Source organism: Rana temporaria, chromosome 12 (assembly GCF_905171775.1).
Source record: "Rana temporaria chromosome 12, aRanTem1.1, whole genome shotgun sequence".
NCBI classification, from domain to species: Eukaryota; Metazoa; Chordata; class Amphibia; order Anura; family Ranidae; genus Rana; species Rana temporaria.
Window position 1 is genome coordinate 49995991 of NC_053500.1, and position 16098 is coordinate 50012088.

At 40.8% G+C, this 16098-nt stretch overlaps 1 protein-coding gene across 1 annotated transcript in view; it reads left to right on the forward strand.

Annotated features, from left to right (window-relative positions):
- Nucleotides 1–16098, forward strand: part of SKAP1 (src kinase associated phosphoprotein 1) — a 634192-nt gene that overhangs the window by 29120 nt on the left and 588974 nt on the right. The window contains exon 3 of the mRNA XM_040331208.1: nucleotides 9332–9357. Within this exon, the coding sequence (XP_040187142.1) occupies nucleotides 9332–9357 (26 nt within the window). The remainder of the gene's footprint in view (nucleotides 1–9331; nucleotides 9358–16098) is intronic.

The following is a 16098-nucleotide window of genomic DNA, read 5'->3' on the forward strand; positions in this document are numbered from 1 at the left end:
AGGTGCTACTTTGATGCAATGCAGCGCAATTGTTTGCCCCATAGACTGCAATGGAAACGCACCAAAACTGCATGTAAAGTGCATGTAAATTTTGTTTTTTTATAGTAGTCTTCTGCAAAAAAAAAATACATCCACATCAAAAATGCATCAAAAATGGGATCAAAACACAGCTCCAAACTTAGCCTTAAAGATTTTTATTGATTTTTCATAAACAAAGAAAGAAAAGGCAATTATACAGCCCGTGTATAGAAAAAATAAATACAATTAACACATAGCCACTTAAAGTGGATGTAAATCTGAAAAAAAAAAATGTTGGCTGGCACAATGTATTGTATATGATTTAGTTAATCCAGCTCTGAGCAATCCTCGTATCTTTTTTTCAGTGAAATAAAACAGCCAAATGGAGAAATTCCTGTCTATTCTCCCCCCCCCCCTGCTGTGAGTGACAGGTGATTTACATATCTCATGCAGGAGCCTGAGACAGGCATTATTTTTATTTTTTAATCCCCCCCCACTTCTTTCTTCTGCAGCTCTCTCAGGATTGGCTGTTCCACACCTAAGCATGATTGGGCATGTCATGTGGTGACCTTTCTGGGTTTTGACTGGATGTTAGTGATCATAGCAGAATTTAGTGTAAGAAATACACAGGAGAAAATGCACGCTGACAAGGGCAGTGTAGAGGAGGGCGGGGAGTCTACTGACATGACTCCACCCACCAAACTCCGGACAACAGACTCACCCACAGAATCTGCAGTTTTTTAGGTCTCATAACAGACAGAGGGGAGACATTTGACAGGTAAGGATACATGCAGGAGGCATCTATATCCTTATAGATAACCACTATGGCAGTAGTTTAGAAAGGATGAGAGTGAGTTTACATCCACTTTAATGTACCAAAGCTATATATGACAATACCATCCAATCATATATAACAACATATACCATTCCATCACATAAGTCTAAGGCCGCGTACACACGGTCGTTCCAAACCGATGAGAATGGTCCGACGGGCCATTTCCATCGGTTCACCGCTGAAGTGGCCTGATGGTCTGATGTGCGTAAACACGTTCCAAAAAACGATCAGGTCAGAACGCGGTGACGTCAAACACACGGCGTGCTGAATAAAACAAAGTTCAATGCTTCCAAGCATCCGTCGACTTGATTCTGAGCATGCGCGGGTTTTGAACCGATGCTTTCTGTACTAACCATCAGTTTGGACCGATCGGGCAGTGGGCCATCGGTTCGATTTTAAAGCATGTTTTAAAATTTTGGACCGAAGGACAACAGACCGATGGGCTATACACACGGTCGGTTTGGACCGATGAAACTGAACCTCGGTCCATTCTCCTCGGTTTTGTCCGACCGTGTGTACGCGGCCTAACAATCACCCATAGCGTGAGTCACAACTTAATTATCCTGCATTATACATGGAAACCTCCATAAATTATTAATCAGTCGGTGTGGTACACAAGCAGCCAGGGAGACCATGTTTTTTTTTTTTTAAATCTCTTTAAGCATTCTTCATAAGTTAATTTGTACATAGGGATAGTTTGGTTGACCAATCCAAGTAAGAGGAGTTTGTGTCTTCCACTAGATTGCTATAGTCTTCATAGCATAAAAAAAATGGTAGGTATAAATGGAGTTTTTATTTTTTTTAATAATTGGATAAGTTGGAATCCTCTAAATATCCCAGTAAACATCTGGAAGTCTACAATGTAGTAAGTCTTACAGATCAATTCTTATTTATTTATTACAGTTACTTCTATATTCTATATTGTAATTTATGCAGCTTTTTACCATATATATTGTCCCTGCCCTCGAGCTTACACTCTAAGGTCCCTAACTCTCATACATACATACAGTTGTATTCAAAATTATTCAACCCCCACTGAAATTGACTGTTTTGCCCAGTTTGACATTGATTTTGATCATCCTGTCATCCTGCTTACAATTAAATCAAAGAGGCACGTGTAGGTCAGACAAATATAACATAACATTTATAATGAAATAACCACAAATGTCTTTTCTGTGCTCACATCATTATCAGTTTTATTCAACCCCCAATTGACATTTAATCTTAATACTTAGTACAACATCCTTTTACAGTTATAACAGCTTTTAAACTTGAAGCATAGCTTGACACAAGTGTCTTGCAGCGATCTACGGGTATCTTCGCCCATTCGTCATGGGCAAAAGCCTCCAGTTCAGTCACATTCTTAGGCTTACGCACTGCAACTGCTTTCTTTAAGTCCCACCAGAGGTTCTCAATCGGATTTAAGTCTGGTGACTGCGATGGCCACTCCAAAATGTTCCAGCCTTTAATCTGCAACCATGCTCTAGTGGACTTGGAGGTATGCTTGGGATCATTGTCCTGTTGAAAGGTCCAACGTCTCCCAAGCCTCAGGTTTGTGACGGACTGCATCACATTGTTATCCACTATCTCCTGGTACTGAAGAGAATTTATGGTACCTTGCACACGCTGAAGCTTCCCTGTACCTGCAGAAGCAAAACAGCCCCAAAGCATGATTGACCCCCCGCCATGCTTCACAGTAGGCAAGGTGTCCTTTTCATCATAGGCCTTGTTCTTCCTCCTCCAAACATAGCGTTGATCCATGGGCCCAAACACTTCTAATTTTGTTTCATCAGTCCACAGAACACAATCCCAAAACTTCTGTGGTTTGTCCACATGATTTTTGCATACTGCAGTTGACTCTTCTTATTCTTTGGAGACAGCAAGGGGGTGCGCCTGGGAGTTCTGGCATGGAGGCCTTCATTACGCAGTGTGCGCCGTATTGTCTGAGCAGAAACTTCAGTACCCACATCTGACAAATCTTTTCTCAGTTCCTCAGCAGTCACACGGGGACTTTTCTCCATTCTACGCTTCAGGTAGCGCTCAGCAGTCGAAGTCAGCATCTTCTTTCTGCCACGACCAGGTAGCGTTTCAACAGTGCCCTTTGCCTTGAATTTGCGAATGATGCTTCCTATGGTGTCTCTTGGTATGTTTAACATCTTTGCAATCTTCTTATAGCCATTGCCCTTCCTGTGAAGAGTAATCACCTCTTCTCTTGTCTTCCCCGACCATTCTCTTGACTTCACCATGTTTGTAACCACACCAGTAAATGTCTAGAAGGAGCTGAGTATCACAGTCATTTTAAAGCTGCCTGATTTGTGCTTATTAGGCTTTATTGCTGCTCCCTGACATCCACAGGTGTTTTCAATACCTGATTGAAAACACTTCAATGAACCTCTGTTCTTCAGAGTGGTAGTCTTTAAGGGGTTGAATAATTGTGTAAATGAAGAATTCACAAAATAAACATTTACTACTGTATTACAAAACCAATTGATGTCATTTTAGTTGCATATGGTTCTTTAAGAAGTCCTTGTAGGATTTCATTCTGAATACAATTACAAATGTACACTAAATTCCATAAAACCCTTTACAGCATTGGGGGGTTGAATAATTTTGAACACAACTGTACATATAGTAGAGCCAATTTAGACAGGAGCCAATGAACCTACTAGCATGTCTTTGGAGTGTGGGAGGAAACCCACGTAGACACAGGGAGAACATGCAAACTCCAGGCAGGTAGTGCTGTGGTTTATTTTTGAAAAAGGTATGTGTGAAAAGATTTGTTTTGTGTTCAATCCATCTCTAAGCTGATTTACAACAGCTAATTCAGAATAAATAAAAAATGTAATAAAATATAATAAATATATAAATAAAGCCTGTATGCATCTGAAAATAATATGCTACAGCCCTGACAAAGCACAGATAAGGCCCTTTTCACACTACAAAATAAATCCGTTTTAATAATCCGTATTAAAATCCGTCAGATAATGTTAAAAAACTGAAGTTATACGTCCTTTATAAAATATCATTAAAGTCTATGGGATTTTTTTATGTTCCGTAAAGATCCGTAATAGTCCGTTATAACGTACGGACGTTAGTTATAACGGAATATGTGACGGGTCTTGCACTATTTTTTGTCCATTTTTTGTCCGTTGCAAATAACGGATATATTAACGTCCGTTATATTTTAACATTGAAGTCTATGGCGCACGGACGTTAGTAAATGTCTCCGTAAATGTCCGTTATGTTAACGGACGTTAATTTTACTGAGCATGCTCAGTAAAGACTTCTGGAGCTGGACTTCAAGAAAGGGTGAAATGGTTTTTATTAATGGACGTTAGAAAGGAATGATATAACGGATGTATACGGATAAACATTATCCGTTTTCAATAAAGGATGGTAAAATATTTATCCGTATGTATCCGTTATTAAATCCGTTAATAAACGTCCGTTAATAGGTGTAATACGTGTATTATAAAACGGACATACAATCCATAGAGTGAAAGAAGCCTAAGCCATGAGAGACAGGGATCACACTAAAACTGAAAGCCCATTTTACTGTTCAGTACATGGTAAATATGAAAATGTGTGCCAATTACTAGTTAAACCCATCGATTTAACGGTTCATCAAAACGAGGCATGCCATGAATGATAACTATAACATTTGATTCAGCTCTCAACTGAACTGTCACGTCATCAAATAGCTGGTGTCATAACTAATCACGTGTGCAGTACCGTGACAACTGCAGTATGGTAGCTTCTGTAAAGTATAGAAGGGTTTAGTTCCCCTTTAATATATTAATAGAGTTGAACTTTCCATTGGCAGTACAATGATGAGTCCTAAAGATAAAAACCGTCTATACAGCTATGGCACAGTTTACTGGCACTCAAGTTGTCTATTGCTTATAAATTGACACGTAGGGGGAGATTTACGAAAACTGGTGCACTCAGAATCTGGTGCAGCTGTGCATAGTAACCAATCAGCCTCTAACTTCAGCTTGTTCATTAAGACCCCTTTTACACTGGGGCGTTTTTCAGGTGCTTTGGCATAAAAAAAAAGCCTGTAAAGCGCCTGAAAGTGCTTTCAGAGCCCTTTCACACTGCCAGCGCCCGAAAAACGCTGGTAAAGCGCCGCTAAGACCCCTTTCACACTGGGGCGTTTTTCAGGCACTTTGGCGTTAAAAAAAAGCTCTCTCAATGGGAAGGGGGCTTTAGGAGCAGTGTATTCCATGCTCCTAAGGCGCTGCAAAGAAGCTGCTTGCAGGACTTTTTTTCATGCCCTGTGAGCGCAAAGCCTCAGTGTGAAAGCACTCGGGCTTTCACATTGGGATTGCAGATGCAGCTTCTTTCAGGCGCTTTTTTTCGGCATGAAAAAAATGTTGTTTTTAAAAAAATGTAATTTAAAATGATCGTGTGTGGGCTTCACATCATTTTTCAGCTTCTGAAAAACGACAACATTTTTTTCCGAGCATGCTGCATTTTTTAACGACGTTTTAAACTATGTTGTTTTTCGGGTTGTAAAAAATTATCGTATGTGGGCTAAAACTACGTTAAAAACCCGCGCATGCTCAGAAGCAAGTTATGAGATGGGAGCGCTCGTTCTAGTAAAACTACCGTTCATAATGGAGTAAGCACATTCATCACGCTGAACAGACAGAAAAGCGCGAATCGTCTTTTACTAACACGGAATTGGCTAAAGCAGCCCCAAGGGTGGCGTCATCCGCATGGAACTTCCCCTCGTATGTGTTGTACGTCACCGCGCTTTGCTAGAGCATTTAAGAAAAACTATGGTGTGTGGACAACGTCGTTTTAATGATGAAGTTGGAAAAACTTTGTTTTTTCTAAATGCCGAAAAACGTTGTTTTTTTTTATGCCGAAAAATGATCGTGTGTACGTGGCATTAGGCTTTGGCAATAAAACCTGGAAGCTGATTGGTTTCTATGCAGAGTTGAATTAGATTTTGCACCCTCCAGCTTTAGTAAATCCTTATAATGTGGGGAAGATGCCGACACCTATTCTAGCACCTGGAACCACAACTTACTCCCTGGGCAGGACCCTTGTCAGCAAAGCGCAGGGGTACAGGAAGTTCAACCATGTTTTTGCTAATTGATGGATTAAAGATTAGATATTTTATCTTTAACCACTTCAGCCCCGGACCATTTTTCTGGTCAATGACCGGGCCCCTTTTTGCGATTCGGCACTGCGTCGCTTTAACTGACAATTGCGCGGTCGTGCGATGTGGCTCCCAAATAAAATTGGCGTCCTTTTTTCCCCACAAATAGAGATTTATTTTGGTGGTATTTGATCACCTCTGCGGTTTTTATTTTTTGCGCTATAAACAAAAATAGAGCGACAATTTTGAAAAATAATGAATATTTTTTACTTTTAATAAATACTTGTAATAAATATCCCCAAAAATATATATATATTTTTTGTTTTCCTCTATTTAGGCCGATACGTATTCTTCTACATATTTTTTGTAAAAAAATCGCAATAAGCGTTTATTGATTGGTTTGCGCAAAAGTTATAGCGTCTACAAAATAGGGGATAGTTTTATGGCATTTTTATTAATATTTTTTTTTTTTACTAGTAATGGCGGTACTGCGACCTTATGGCGGACACTTCGGACACTTTTGACACATTTTTGGGACCATTGGCATATTTATAGCGATCAGTGCTATAAAAATGCATTGATTACTATAAAAATTTCACTGGCAGGGAAGGGGTTAACACTACGGGGCGAGGAAGGGGTTAATTATGTTCCCTGTGTGTGTTCTAACTGAAGGGGGGGTGGGACTGACTAGGGGAAATCTGTCAGATCGCTGTTCATACATTGTATGAACAGACGAACAGTCATTTCTCCCCCTGATAGGACCGGGAGCTGTGTGTTTACACACATCTCCCGGTTCTCGCTCTGTAACGTGCGATCGAGGGTGCCCGGCGGTGATCGCCCCCGCCGGGCACACATGTCGGCCTTCGGCGGTGGGCACGCGCCCCTATTGGCTGAAATGTGAGATGACGTATAGATACGTGATCTCACGCAGCCGGCGGCTGGTCGGCTAGTAGTTAAAGTGGTTCTAAAGTCAGAAGGTTTTTTATCTTTAGAGCCCTTTCACACTGTGCCGCACATAGTGTCGGCGGTAAAAGGCTGCTATTTTACTGTCAGATTTGTGGCGCATTTCGGCCGTTAGGGGGCTCTTTTAACCACCCGCTAGCTGACGAGTTAAAACCGGCTGCAATGCGCCTCTACAGCAGCGTATTGCCGGGGTATGGCAGCTCTGGAGCGCATTAGCAACGAGTTCATCGCTGCTAATGCGCTCCAAAGAAGCTGCTGGCAGGACTTTTTCTGACGCCATGCCAGCGCAGCTGTTTAAGAACAGATTGCAGGCGCTATTTTTAACGCTATAGCGCCTGCAAAACACCCTCAGTGTGAAAGGGGTCTAATGCATTCTATGCATTTAGATAAAAAACCCTCTGTGTAGCCCCCCTAATACTTACCTGAGCCCCATCTCGATCCAGCGATTTTGCACGAGAGTCTCAGATGTTCAGGACTCTCCCTCCTCAGGGAGACAGCATGTCTGATTAGGCTGCAATCTGCTTGCAGTGGAGGTACTCAGCAGGAGCCAGGGACCTAGAGCACTAGCGAGGGACCCAAGAAAAGGAGGATCTGGGCTGCTCTTGGTAAAACTATTACACATAGCAGGTAAGTATGACATGTTTGTTATTTTTAAATGAAAAAAAAACAGGACTTTAGTATCACTTTAATGTGTTGAGTTGTTCCCTCTATGCATACCAATCCACATAGCATTCCCATAATAACATTACTCTGTGAGTAGCGCATACAGGGATAAATATTCTTCCTAGTCCTCCAAAACGCTGATTTGCTGAAGAATTTGAGAATGTTCTCAACTGCACTTCATTTATCCAGTCACATGAAAAGAAAATTCCTATAGTCACGTGACCAGTGACGCAACGCGTCGGGTGGAGCCTGGTGATGAAATTTCCGGTGTTTACATTGTACAGAAGTGTCGTGAGGAGGCAACTTTTTTCTCTTTTTTTCACTTGGATTTTATTTGTGATTTTTTTTTTTTTTATAACTCCCTATGCTTTGCAATCTATGTTTATGTTTTACCCATGAGTTTATTTAATTTTAGCTAACTGAGCAAGCACACCATTTCTTTTACATCATTATTTTTACGCTGGTGTTGAAGTGCACTTTTAAATGGTTGCAGCTCTTCGTTTTCATTCATTTTTAGTTCTTTACATAGCAGCATGCAAGTTTATCACTATTCACTTACATGGTTTGAATGGTCCACCATGAAAGATAACTGTTCAGGTTGTCCACATCTTTTGGCTTGTTCTAATTATTCCTGAGGGATTTTCCAATATTCCAGCTCCACCAATTCTGTAGAATAATCCCTCTTTAGTAGTTTAGGTTCCATTTTCCTTTTTTTCTTACTGTGACCGTTTCTCCATCATTTACAGTTCTCCTAACTAGTAAATTAGTGTAGATGTTTTACTATGAATGGATAATAGCTGGAAATGTTTTATTATTTTGTATCTGATGGCTTTGAGCACTTGATGAATGCTATGAGATGTGGGCGAAAGCTTGATTACTAAATATGAATGAATAAATAAGAAACATATAAATGAAGAGTTGCAGTCGAATAAATGTGGTTGTAAAGGCTCAAGTTTTTTCACCTTAATGCATTCTAAACCTTCTGTGCTGCAGCCCCCTCCAGACTCCCCCCCCTTCCTTTTTCTTACCTGAGCCTGATCTGATCCAGCAATGTGCACGAGCGTAGTGGCTTCAGCCGCTGTCTCTCCTCATGAGTCATTGGCTCCCACTGCTGTCAATCAAATCCAGTGACACGGGAGCAGGGGGCGGGTCAAGTCCCGCTCTGTGTCAATGGCTGCAACAGCGGGACTCGGGAGCAAGCCGGCATGGGTACCTGATAAAGAGGAGGGGCCTGGAGCAATGGTGGGGAACCCCAGGAGAAGAGGATTGGGGCTGCTCTGTGCAAACCGATTGCACAGAGCAGGTAAGTATAGGCATGTTTGTTGTTATTTAAAAACAAAACAAGGGTTTACAACCCCTTTTTAATATGTATGGAAAATCCAAACAGAAATGACAAATGTACAAAATGATCCATCTGCAACAGTTCCAGGTTAAAGTATTTAATGCTGTTTCTCAGGCAGGAACACTTATGAAATATGTTGGTTAACCATATACGACTTTCAAAAGCGGATCAAATTAAGGATACATCCAAACAAATAACCATCACAAATCCTAAATTTCAGAGTGAAGCCTAACAAAATATGTTCAAGAATAAAAATATAAATACAATATATATATATATATATATATATATATATATATATATATATATATATATATATATATATATATATATATATAAAATGACTTTAAACCAAGACCGTTATAATTACCCATTAATAATGTTTTTTTTTTTTTTTTAGGCACCACTTTGATGTTCAACATAGAGGTGAGCCTTTATGGTTGTGAAGATTATCATTATTGCTCAAAGATACTGATGGAGATACAATATTATGTATTCAGTGGCCTGAATCATGTGCCCGTTTCTTATATACCGGTATATCTGAGGATCTATTGGTGATACTTTATGGACCGGAATTTGTAGGTCTTCTCACTTGCCATGAACACTAGGAACGTTCTTTTTCTGCAGACTGGATTCTTAATTTATGTGATAGAAAGCTCATCAAGAAGAATGGGTCTAAATTAAGGGGGCCTATGGCACAAATATCGGCGTTCTTTCCCCTGTAGTCCACATGAATAGTAAGGCTTCATGCACACTGAAGCTGATAAACTGCATAAACTGAACTCTATGTTAGCCTATGTGCCCATGCACACCTGGGCGTTTTTTAGTGTTAATGAGCTTTGGAGTTTATTGGCTTTTTTCTGAACGCCCAAAATTTGCGTTCAAAGTGACGTTTTTCGGCGGGATAAAACGCAGAAAAACGCGTAAAAACGCTCAAACGCTGGTGCCAGCGTTTTTTTGCTTTTTTTTTAACCATTGAACAAAAAAAAAAAAATCTAAAAGCTACACTCAAAAACGCTGATTAAAGCTATTGCAAAAACGTTGAAAGGCTCCCTGAAAAGCTACTGGCGTTTTTTTATAGCTTTTATCAGCTTCAGTGTGCATGGACCCTAATACACAAGTTCAACCCAACGAGAACACCTGATTTGCCACAACTTTATACTTGTGTAATCTTTTAAACATTCTATTCAATTGTACTTATTATTTTTCCTGCATTGGGCAATGACTTTACCATAAAAACAGCTAAAGAAAATTGGATTGTAAGAAAAGATCCTATTGTGTAGTTGCATAAGACAATGGCCCAGATTCAGGTACATTTGCGCTTTATTTGCGGAGGCACAGGGCAACGATTTTGCCCTGCGCCCCCGCAAATATTTTGCGCTGCCCTCGATTCACGGAGCAGTAGTTCCGTAAATTGCGAGGGCGCGGCGGCAAAATTGCCCGGCGTAAGCGCGCGCAATGTAAATGATCCCGCCGGGGGCGGGAATCATTTAAATTAGGCGCGCTCCCGCGCCGAGCGTAGAGCGCATGTTCCGTCGGGAAACTTTCCCGACGTGCATTGCGGCAAATGACGTCATTTGCTTCAAAGTGAACGTGAATGGCGTCCAGCGCATTCACGATTCACTTACGCAAACGACGTAGATTTTAAATATCGCGACGCGGGAACGTGGGTATCCTATAGCATTGGCTGCGCCTGCTATTAGGATGTGTAACCTTACGCGAAACCCGACGTACGCAAACTACGTAATTTGCGTACGCAGGGCTCGCGCAACGTTGTGAATCGGTGTTAGTATGCAATTTGCATACTATACACAGATCACAATGGGAGCGCCCCCTAGCGGCCAACGCAAGAATGCAGCCTAAAATCTGCGTGGCATAAGAGCCTTATGCCACGCAGATTTTAGGCTGCAGTCGGCGTAGCGATGTTCCTGAATCAGGAGCATTTGCTACGCCGGAGCAAGTAAGCAATTGCGCTGTGTAACCTACCGCAATTGCTTCTTGAATCTGGCCCATTGTCCATAGGCATAGGCCTTCAATCCTTCATAAGTGCAAGCAATGTTTATCTAATATCTAAGGAAATTTTCAAGCAAGCTACACTCACCTGAATAAGCTTTGGTGCAACCAATGCCTGCAGAAAAATGTAACATTTCGCATTTGGTCCACATACTGTATTTGCTAATACTGTGCTATATAATCTCAGAATAAATATATCAGTTTCTTAAAGTGGATGTAAACCTACCGCTCACCACGTATTAAATAATGGCACACTATTCATCCATATATACAGTATTTCACAAAAGTGAGTACACCCCTCACATTTTTGTAAATATTTGATTCTAACTTTTCATGTGACAACACTGAAGAAATTACACTTTGCTACAATGTAAAGTAGTGAGTGTACAGCTTGTATAACAGTGTAAATTTGCTGTCCCCTCAAAATAAGTCAACACACAACCATTAATGTTTAAACCGCTGGCAACAAAAGTGAGTACACCCCAAAGTGAAATTGTCCAAAGTGTCAATATTTTGTGTGGCCACCATTATTTTCCAGCACTATAAATAAATGGTGATTCTGCGCAACATATCACACTAATGGAACAGTGATATCACATAAGCAAGATAAATGTAAGAGCTGACAAATAATCAGCATATAGTATTAAATGCAAAGAGATTCCCCAGACGAAGACACGTGGTGTCGTAACGCGTAGGAATTGGAGGACGTACACCCGGAGTGACGTAAGCTGGCGATTCAAACGCCGCTTGTTTGTTTCCTCGTTGCACTTTTATTTTTCTTTTAATGTAAGTGCAGGTTTTTCCTCAATAAACATATTTTACCTGCACCAAACGTTACCTCACTATGGGAGTCCCCTCTCTCTCTCTCTTATAACCCACATCATCCATCTGGTTTCGAGGAGCATCTGTCCCAACTAAGGAAGGATCCATCAGATCAAGAGAGGAAACATCAGGGACCATCCATAGAAGGCTGCGAGTGACCTGTACATCAATGCCCATTTAGGAGGGCTGAGAGGTAAGAGTCCCGGGAGCTCAGCCAGGGATCTGGTTTATCTTCTATCGCACGGCCGTGCACTCACACCATAGAGCTGGTGCTCACCTTCATCCAGTGCATTCAGAATATCTGCCCTGACAGCTGATTTGTGTTTACTATTGGGATTGAACTTCCATTCCGTTTTTTTTTTTTTTTTTTTTTTTTTTGCACAATATTCTTTATATATTTTTGCACATTCGCCTTATGAGTATTATATATTTTGGACTCACTATTCATTATTTGAGTATATATATATTTATATTTGGACTCACTATTCTCTTTGCATTTAATACTATATGCTGATTATTTGTCAGCTCTTACATTTATCTTGCTTATGTGATATCACTGTTCCATTAGTGTGATATGTTGCGCAGAATCACCATTTATTTATATTCCTGTTTTATGTCATGTAAACATAATTAGGTTTTGCTGCACTATATATTTTTGGTGGATTCACTCATTTAGGATCCATTTTAGCGCAAAAGCACTTGTCACATTTTCCAGCACTGCCTTAACACTCTAGGCCATGGAGTTCGCCAGAGCTTCACAGGTTGCCACTGGAGTCCTCTTCCTCTCCATGAAGACATCGTGAAGCTGGTGGATGTTAGAAACCTTGCGCTCCTCCTCCTTCCATTTGAGGATGCCCCACAGATGCTCAATCGGGTTTAGATCTTGAGACATGCTTGTCCAGTCCATCACTTTTACCCTCGGCTTCTTTAGCAAGGCAATGATCGTCTTGAAGGTGTGTTTGGGGTCGTTTTCATGTTGGAATACTGCTCTGCGGCCCAGTCTCCGAAGGGAGAGGATCATGTTCTGCTTCAGTATGTCACAGTACATGTTGGCATTCATGGTTCCCTCAATGAACTGTAGTGCCCCAGTGGCGGCAGCACTCATGTAGCCCCAGACCATCACACTCCCACCACCATTCTTGACTGAAGGCAAGACACACTTATCTTTGTACTCCTCACCTGGTTGCCTCCACACACGCTGGACACCATCTGAACCAAATAAGTTTATCTTGGTCTCATTAGACCACATTAGTTCCAGTAATCCATGTCCTTAGTCTGCTTTTCTTCAGCAAACTGTTTGCAGGCTTTCTTGTGCATCATCTTTAGAAGAGGCTTCCTTCTGGGATGACAGCCATGAAGACCAATTTAATGCAGTGTGCGGCGTATGGTCTGAGCACTGACACACTGATCCCCCACCCCTTGGCAGGACTTATAAGTTTATTTCCCAAAGACAACCTCTGGATATGACGCTGAGCACGTGCACACAGCTTCTTTGGTCGACTATGGAGAGGCTTGTTCTGAGTGGAACCTGTCCTGTTAAGCCACTGTATGGTCTTGGCCACCGTGCTGCAGCTCAGTTTCAGGGTCTTGGCAATATAGCCTAGGCCATCTTTATGTAGAACAACAATTTTTTTTTTCAGATCACCAGAGAGTTCTTTGCAGTGAGGAAAATAAGTATTTGAACACCCTGCTATTTTGCAAGTTCTCCCACTTGGAAATCACGGAGGGGTCTGAAATTGTCATCGTAGGTGCGTGTCCACTGTAAGAGACATAATAAAAAAAAAAAATTCCAGAAATCACAATTTATGATTTTTTAACTATTTATTTGTATGATACAGCTGCAAATAAGTATTTGAACACCTGTCTATCAGCTAGAATTCTGACCCTCAAAGACCTGTTAGTCTGCCTTTAAAATGTCCACCTCCACTCCATTTATTATCCTAAATTAGATGCACCTGTTTGAGGTCATTCGCTGCATAAAGACACCTGTCCACCCCATACAATCAGTAAGAATCCAACTACTAACATGGCCAAGACTAAAGAGCTGTCCAAAGACACTAGAGACAAAATTGTACACCTCCACAAGGCTGGAAAGGGCTACGGGGAAATTGCCAAGCAGCTTGGTGAAAAAAGGTCCACTGTTGGAGCAATCATTAGAAAATGGAAGAAGCTAAACATGACTGTCAATCTCCCTCGGACTGGGGCTCCATGCAAAATCTCACCTCGTGGGGTCTCAATGATCCTAAGAAAGGTGAGAAATCAGCCCAGGACTACACGGGAGGAGCTGGTCAATGACCTGAAAAGAGCTGGGACCACCGTTTCCAAGGTTACTGTTGGTAATACACTAAGACGTCATGGTTTGAAATCATGCATGGCACGGAAGGTTCCCCTGCTTAAACCAGCACATGTCAAGGCCCGTCTTAAGTTTGCCAATGACCATTTGGATGATCCAGAGGAGTCATGGGAGAAAGTCATGTGGTCAGATAAGACCAAAATAGAACTTTTTGGTCATAATTCCACTAACCGTGTTTGGAGGAAGAAGAATGATGAGTACCATCCCAAGAACACCATCCCTACTGTGAAGCATGGGGGTGGTAGCATCATGCTTTGGGGGTGTTTTTCTGCACATGGGACAGGGCGACTGCACTGTATTAAGGAGAGGATGACCGGGGCCATGTATTGCGAGATTTTGGGCAACAACCTCCTTCCCTCAGTTAGAGCTTTGAAGATGGGTCGAGGCTGGGTCTTCCAACATGACAATGACCCGAAGCACACAGCCAGGATAACCAAGGAGTGGCTCTGTAAGAAGCATATCAAGGTTCTGGCGTGGCCTAGCCAGTCTCCAGACCTAAACCCAATAGAGAATCTTTGGAGGGAGCTCAAACTCCGTGTTTCTCAGCGACAGCCCAGAAACCTGACTGATCTAGAGAAGATCTGTGTGGAGGAGTGGGCCAAAATCCCTCCTCCAGTGTGTGCAAACCTGGTGAAAAACTACAAGAAACGTTTGACCTCTGTAATTGCAAACAAAGGCTACTGTACTAAATATTAACATTGATTTTCTCAGGTGTTCAAATACTTATTTGCAGCTGTATCATACAAATAAATAGTTTAAAAAATCATACATTGTGATTTCTGGATTTTTTTTTTTTGATTATGTCTCTCACAGTGGACATGCACCTACGATAACAATTTCAGACCCCTCCATGATTTCCAAGTGGGAGAACTTGCAAAATAGCAGGGTGTTCAAATACTTATTTTCATCACTGTATATATATATATATATATATATATATATATATATATATATATATATATATATATATATATATATATATATATATATATATATATATATATATATATATATTATACTGTAGATCATGATCACTCATGATGTAGGTGCTCCCTATCTAGATCCCCCTTTCTAAGGCCCAGTTTATTCTGAACTTCTAGGTAATACATTTTTAACATGTAGACTCTGCTGTGCTTTTCCCACGTGTTCACCGTGTTTTTCTTATTATGTAATGTGATGTACAGTAGTAGGTCTTGCTTGCATATAAAAACTATTAGGAAAACATTCTAAATAAATCTCGCTGAACTGTAGTTGAAGAAATATACCTCTTTAATTTAATTTACTATCTTTAGGGTTGAGAAATTCCTTAAAGTGGTTTTACGGCCGAAATGACACTTTTTAAATAAAAATACCCCTATAATACATAAGCTTAATGTATTCTAGTAAAGTTAGTCTGTAAGCTAAGGTCCGTTTTGTTAGGTTATTACAGCATTTTGAAAGTTTATAAACTAGCATTAGACCGTGGCCATCTTAAGTGTGGGCATCTGAAGCCAGACTGTATTACTGACAGTATATAGGTACATACTTTACAATGATCACAATGAGGGGGGTCCTTGGGATGTTGCAGCACCCATTATTTTAATGTTTGATTCCCCCATTTTTGAAATGTGCAACGCTTGATTTTTGAGGTAGCCCAGATTATAACCGCTTCAGCTCTCACACCGATATACTCCTTATGGACCAGAGAACATTTGACATTTCTGTAATTGACAATAGCCTCATCATTACTTAAGATAATGAAGTAATAAATACAATTTTGGGGGTCAAACAAGGCTTTCTTTTGGCTATTATGCCTTACAGTAATTTGTCTTCTGTGCAATCCAGTGTTAGTTTTAAAACAAGTAGTGTTACTGCAGATGAAAAATGGTGTTATGTTTTCTACAAATTAGGCTGTCGGTAAACTGGACCAAGATTTATGAATACAATCTCCAGTTCATATGAGATTTCCTCATTGTCAGAACTTTGTGGACCGTTGCACA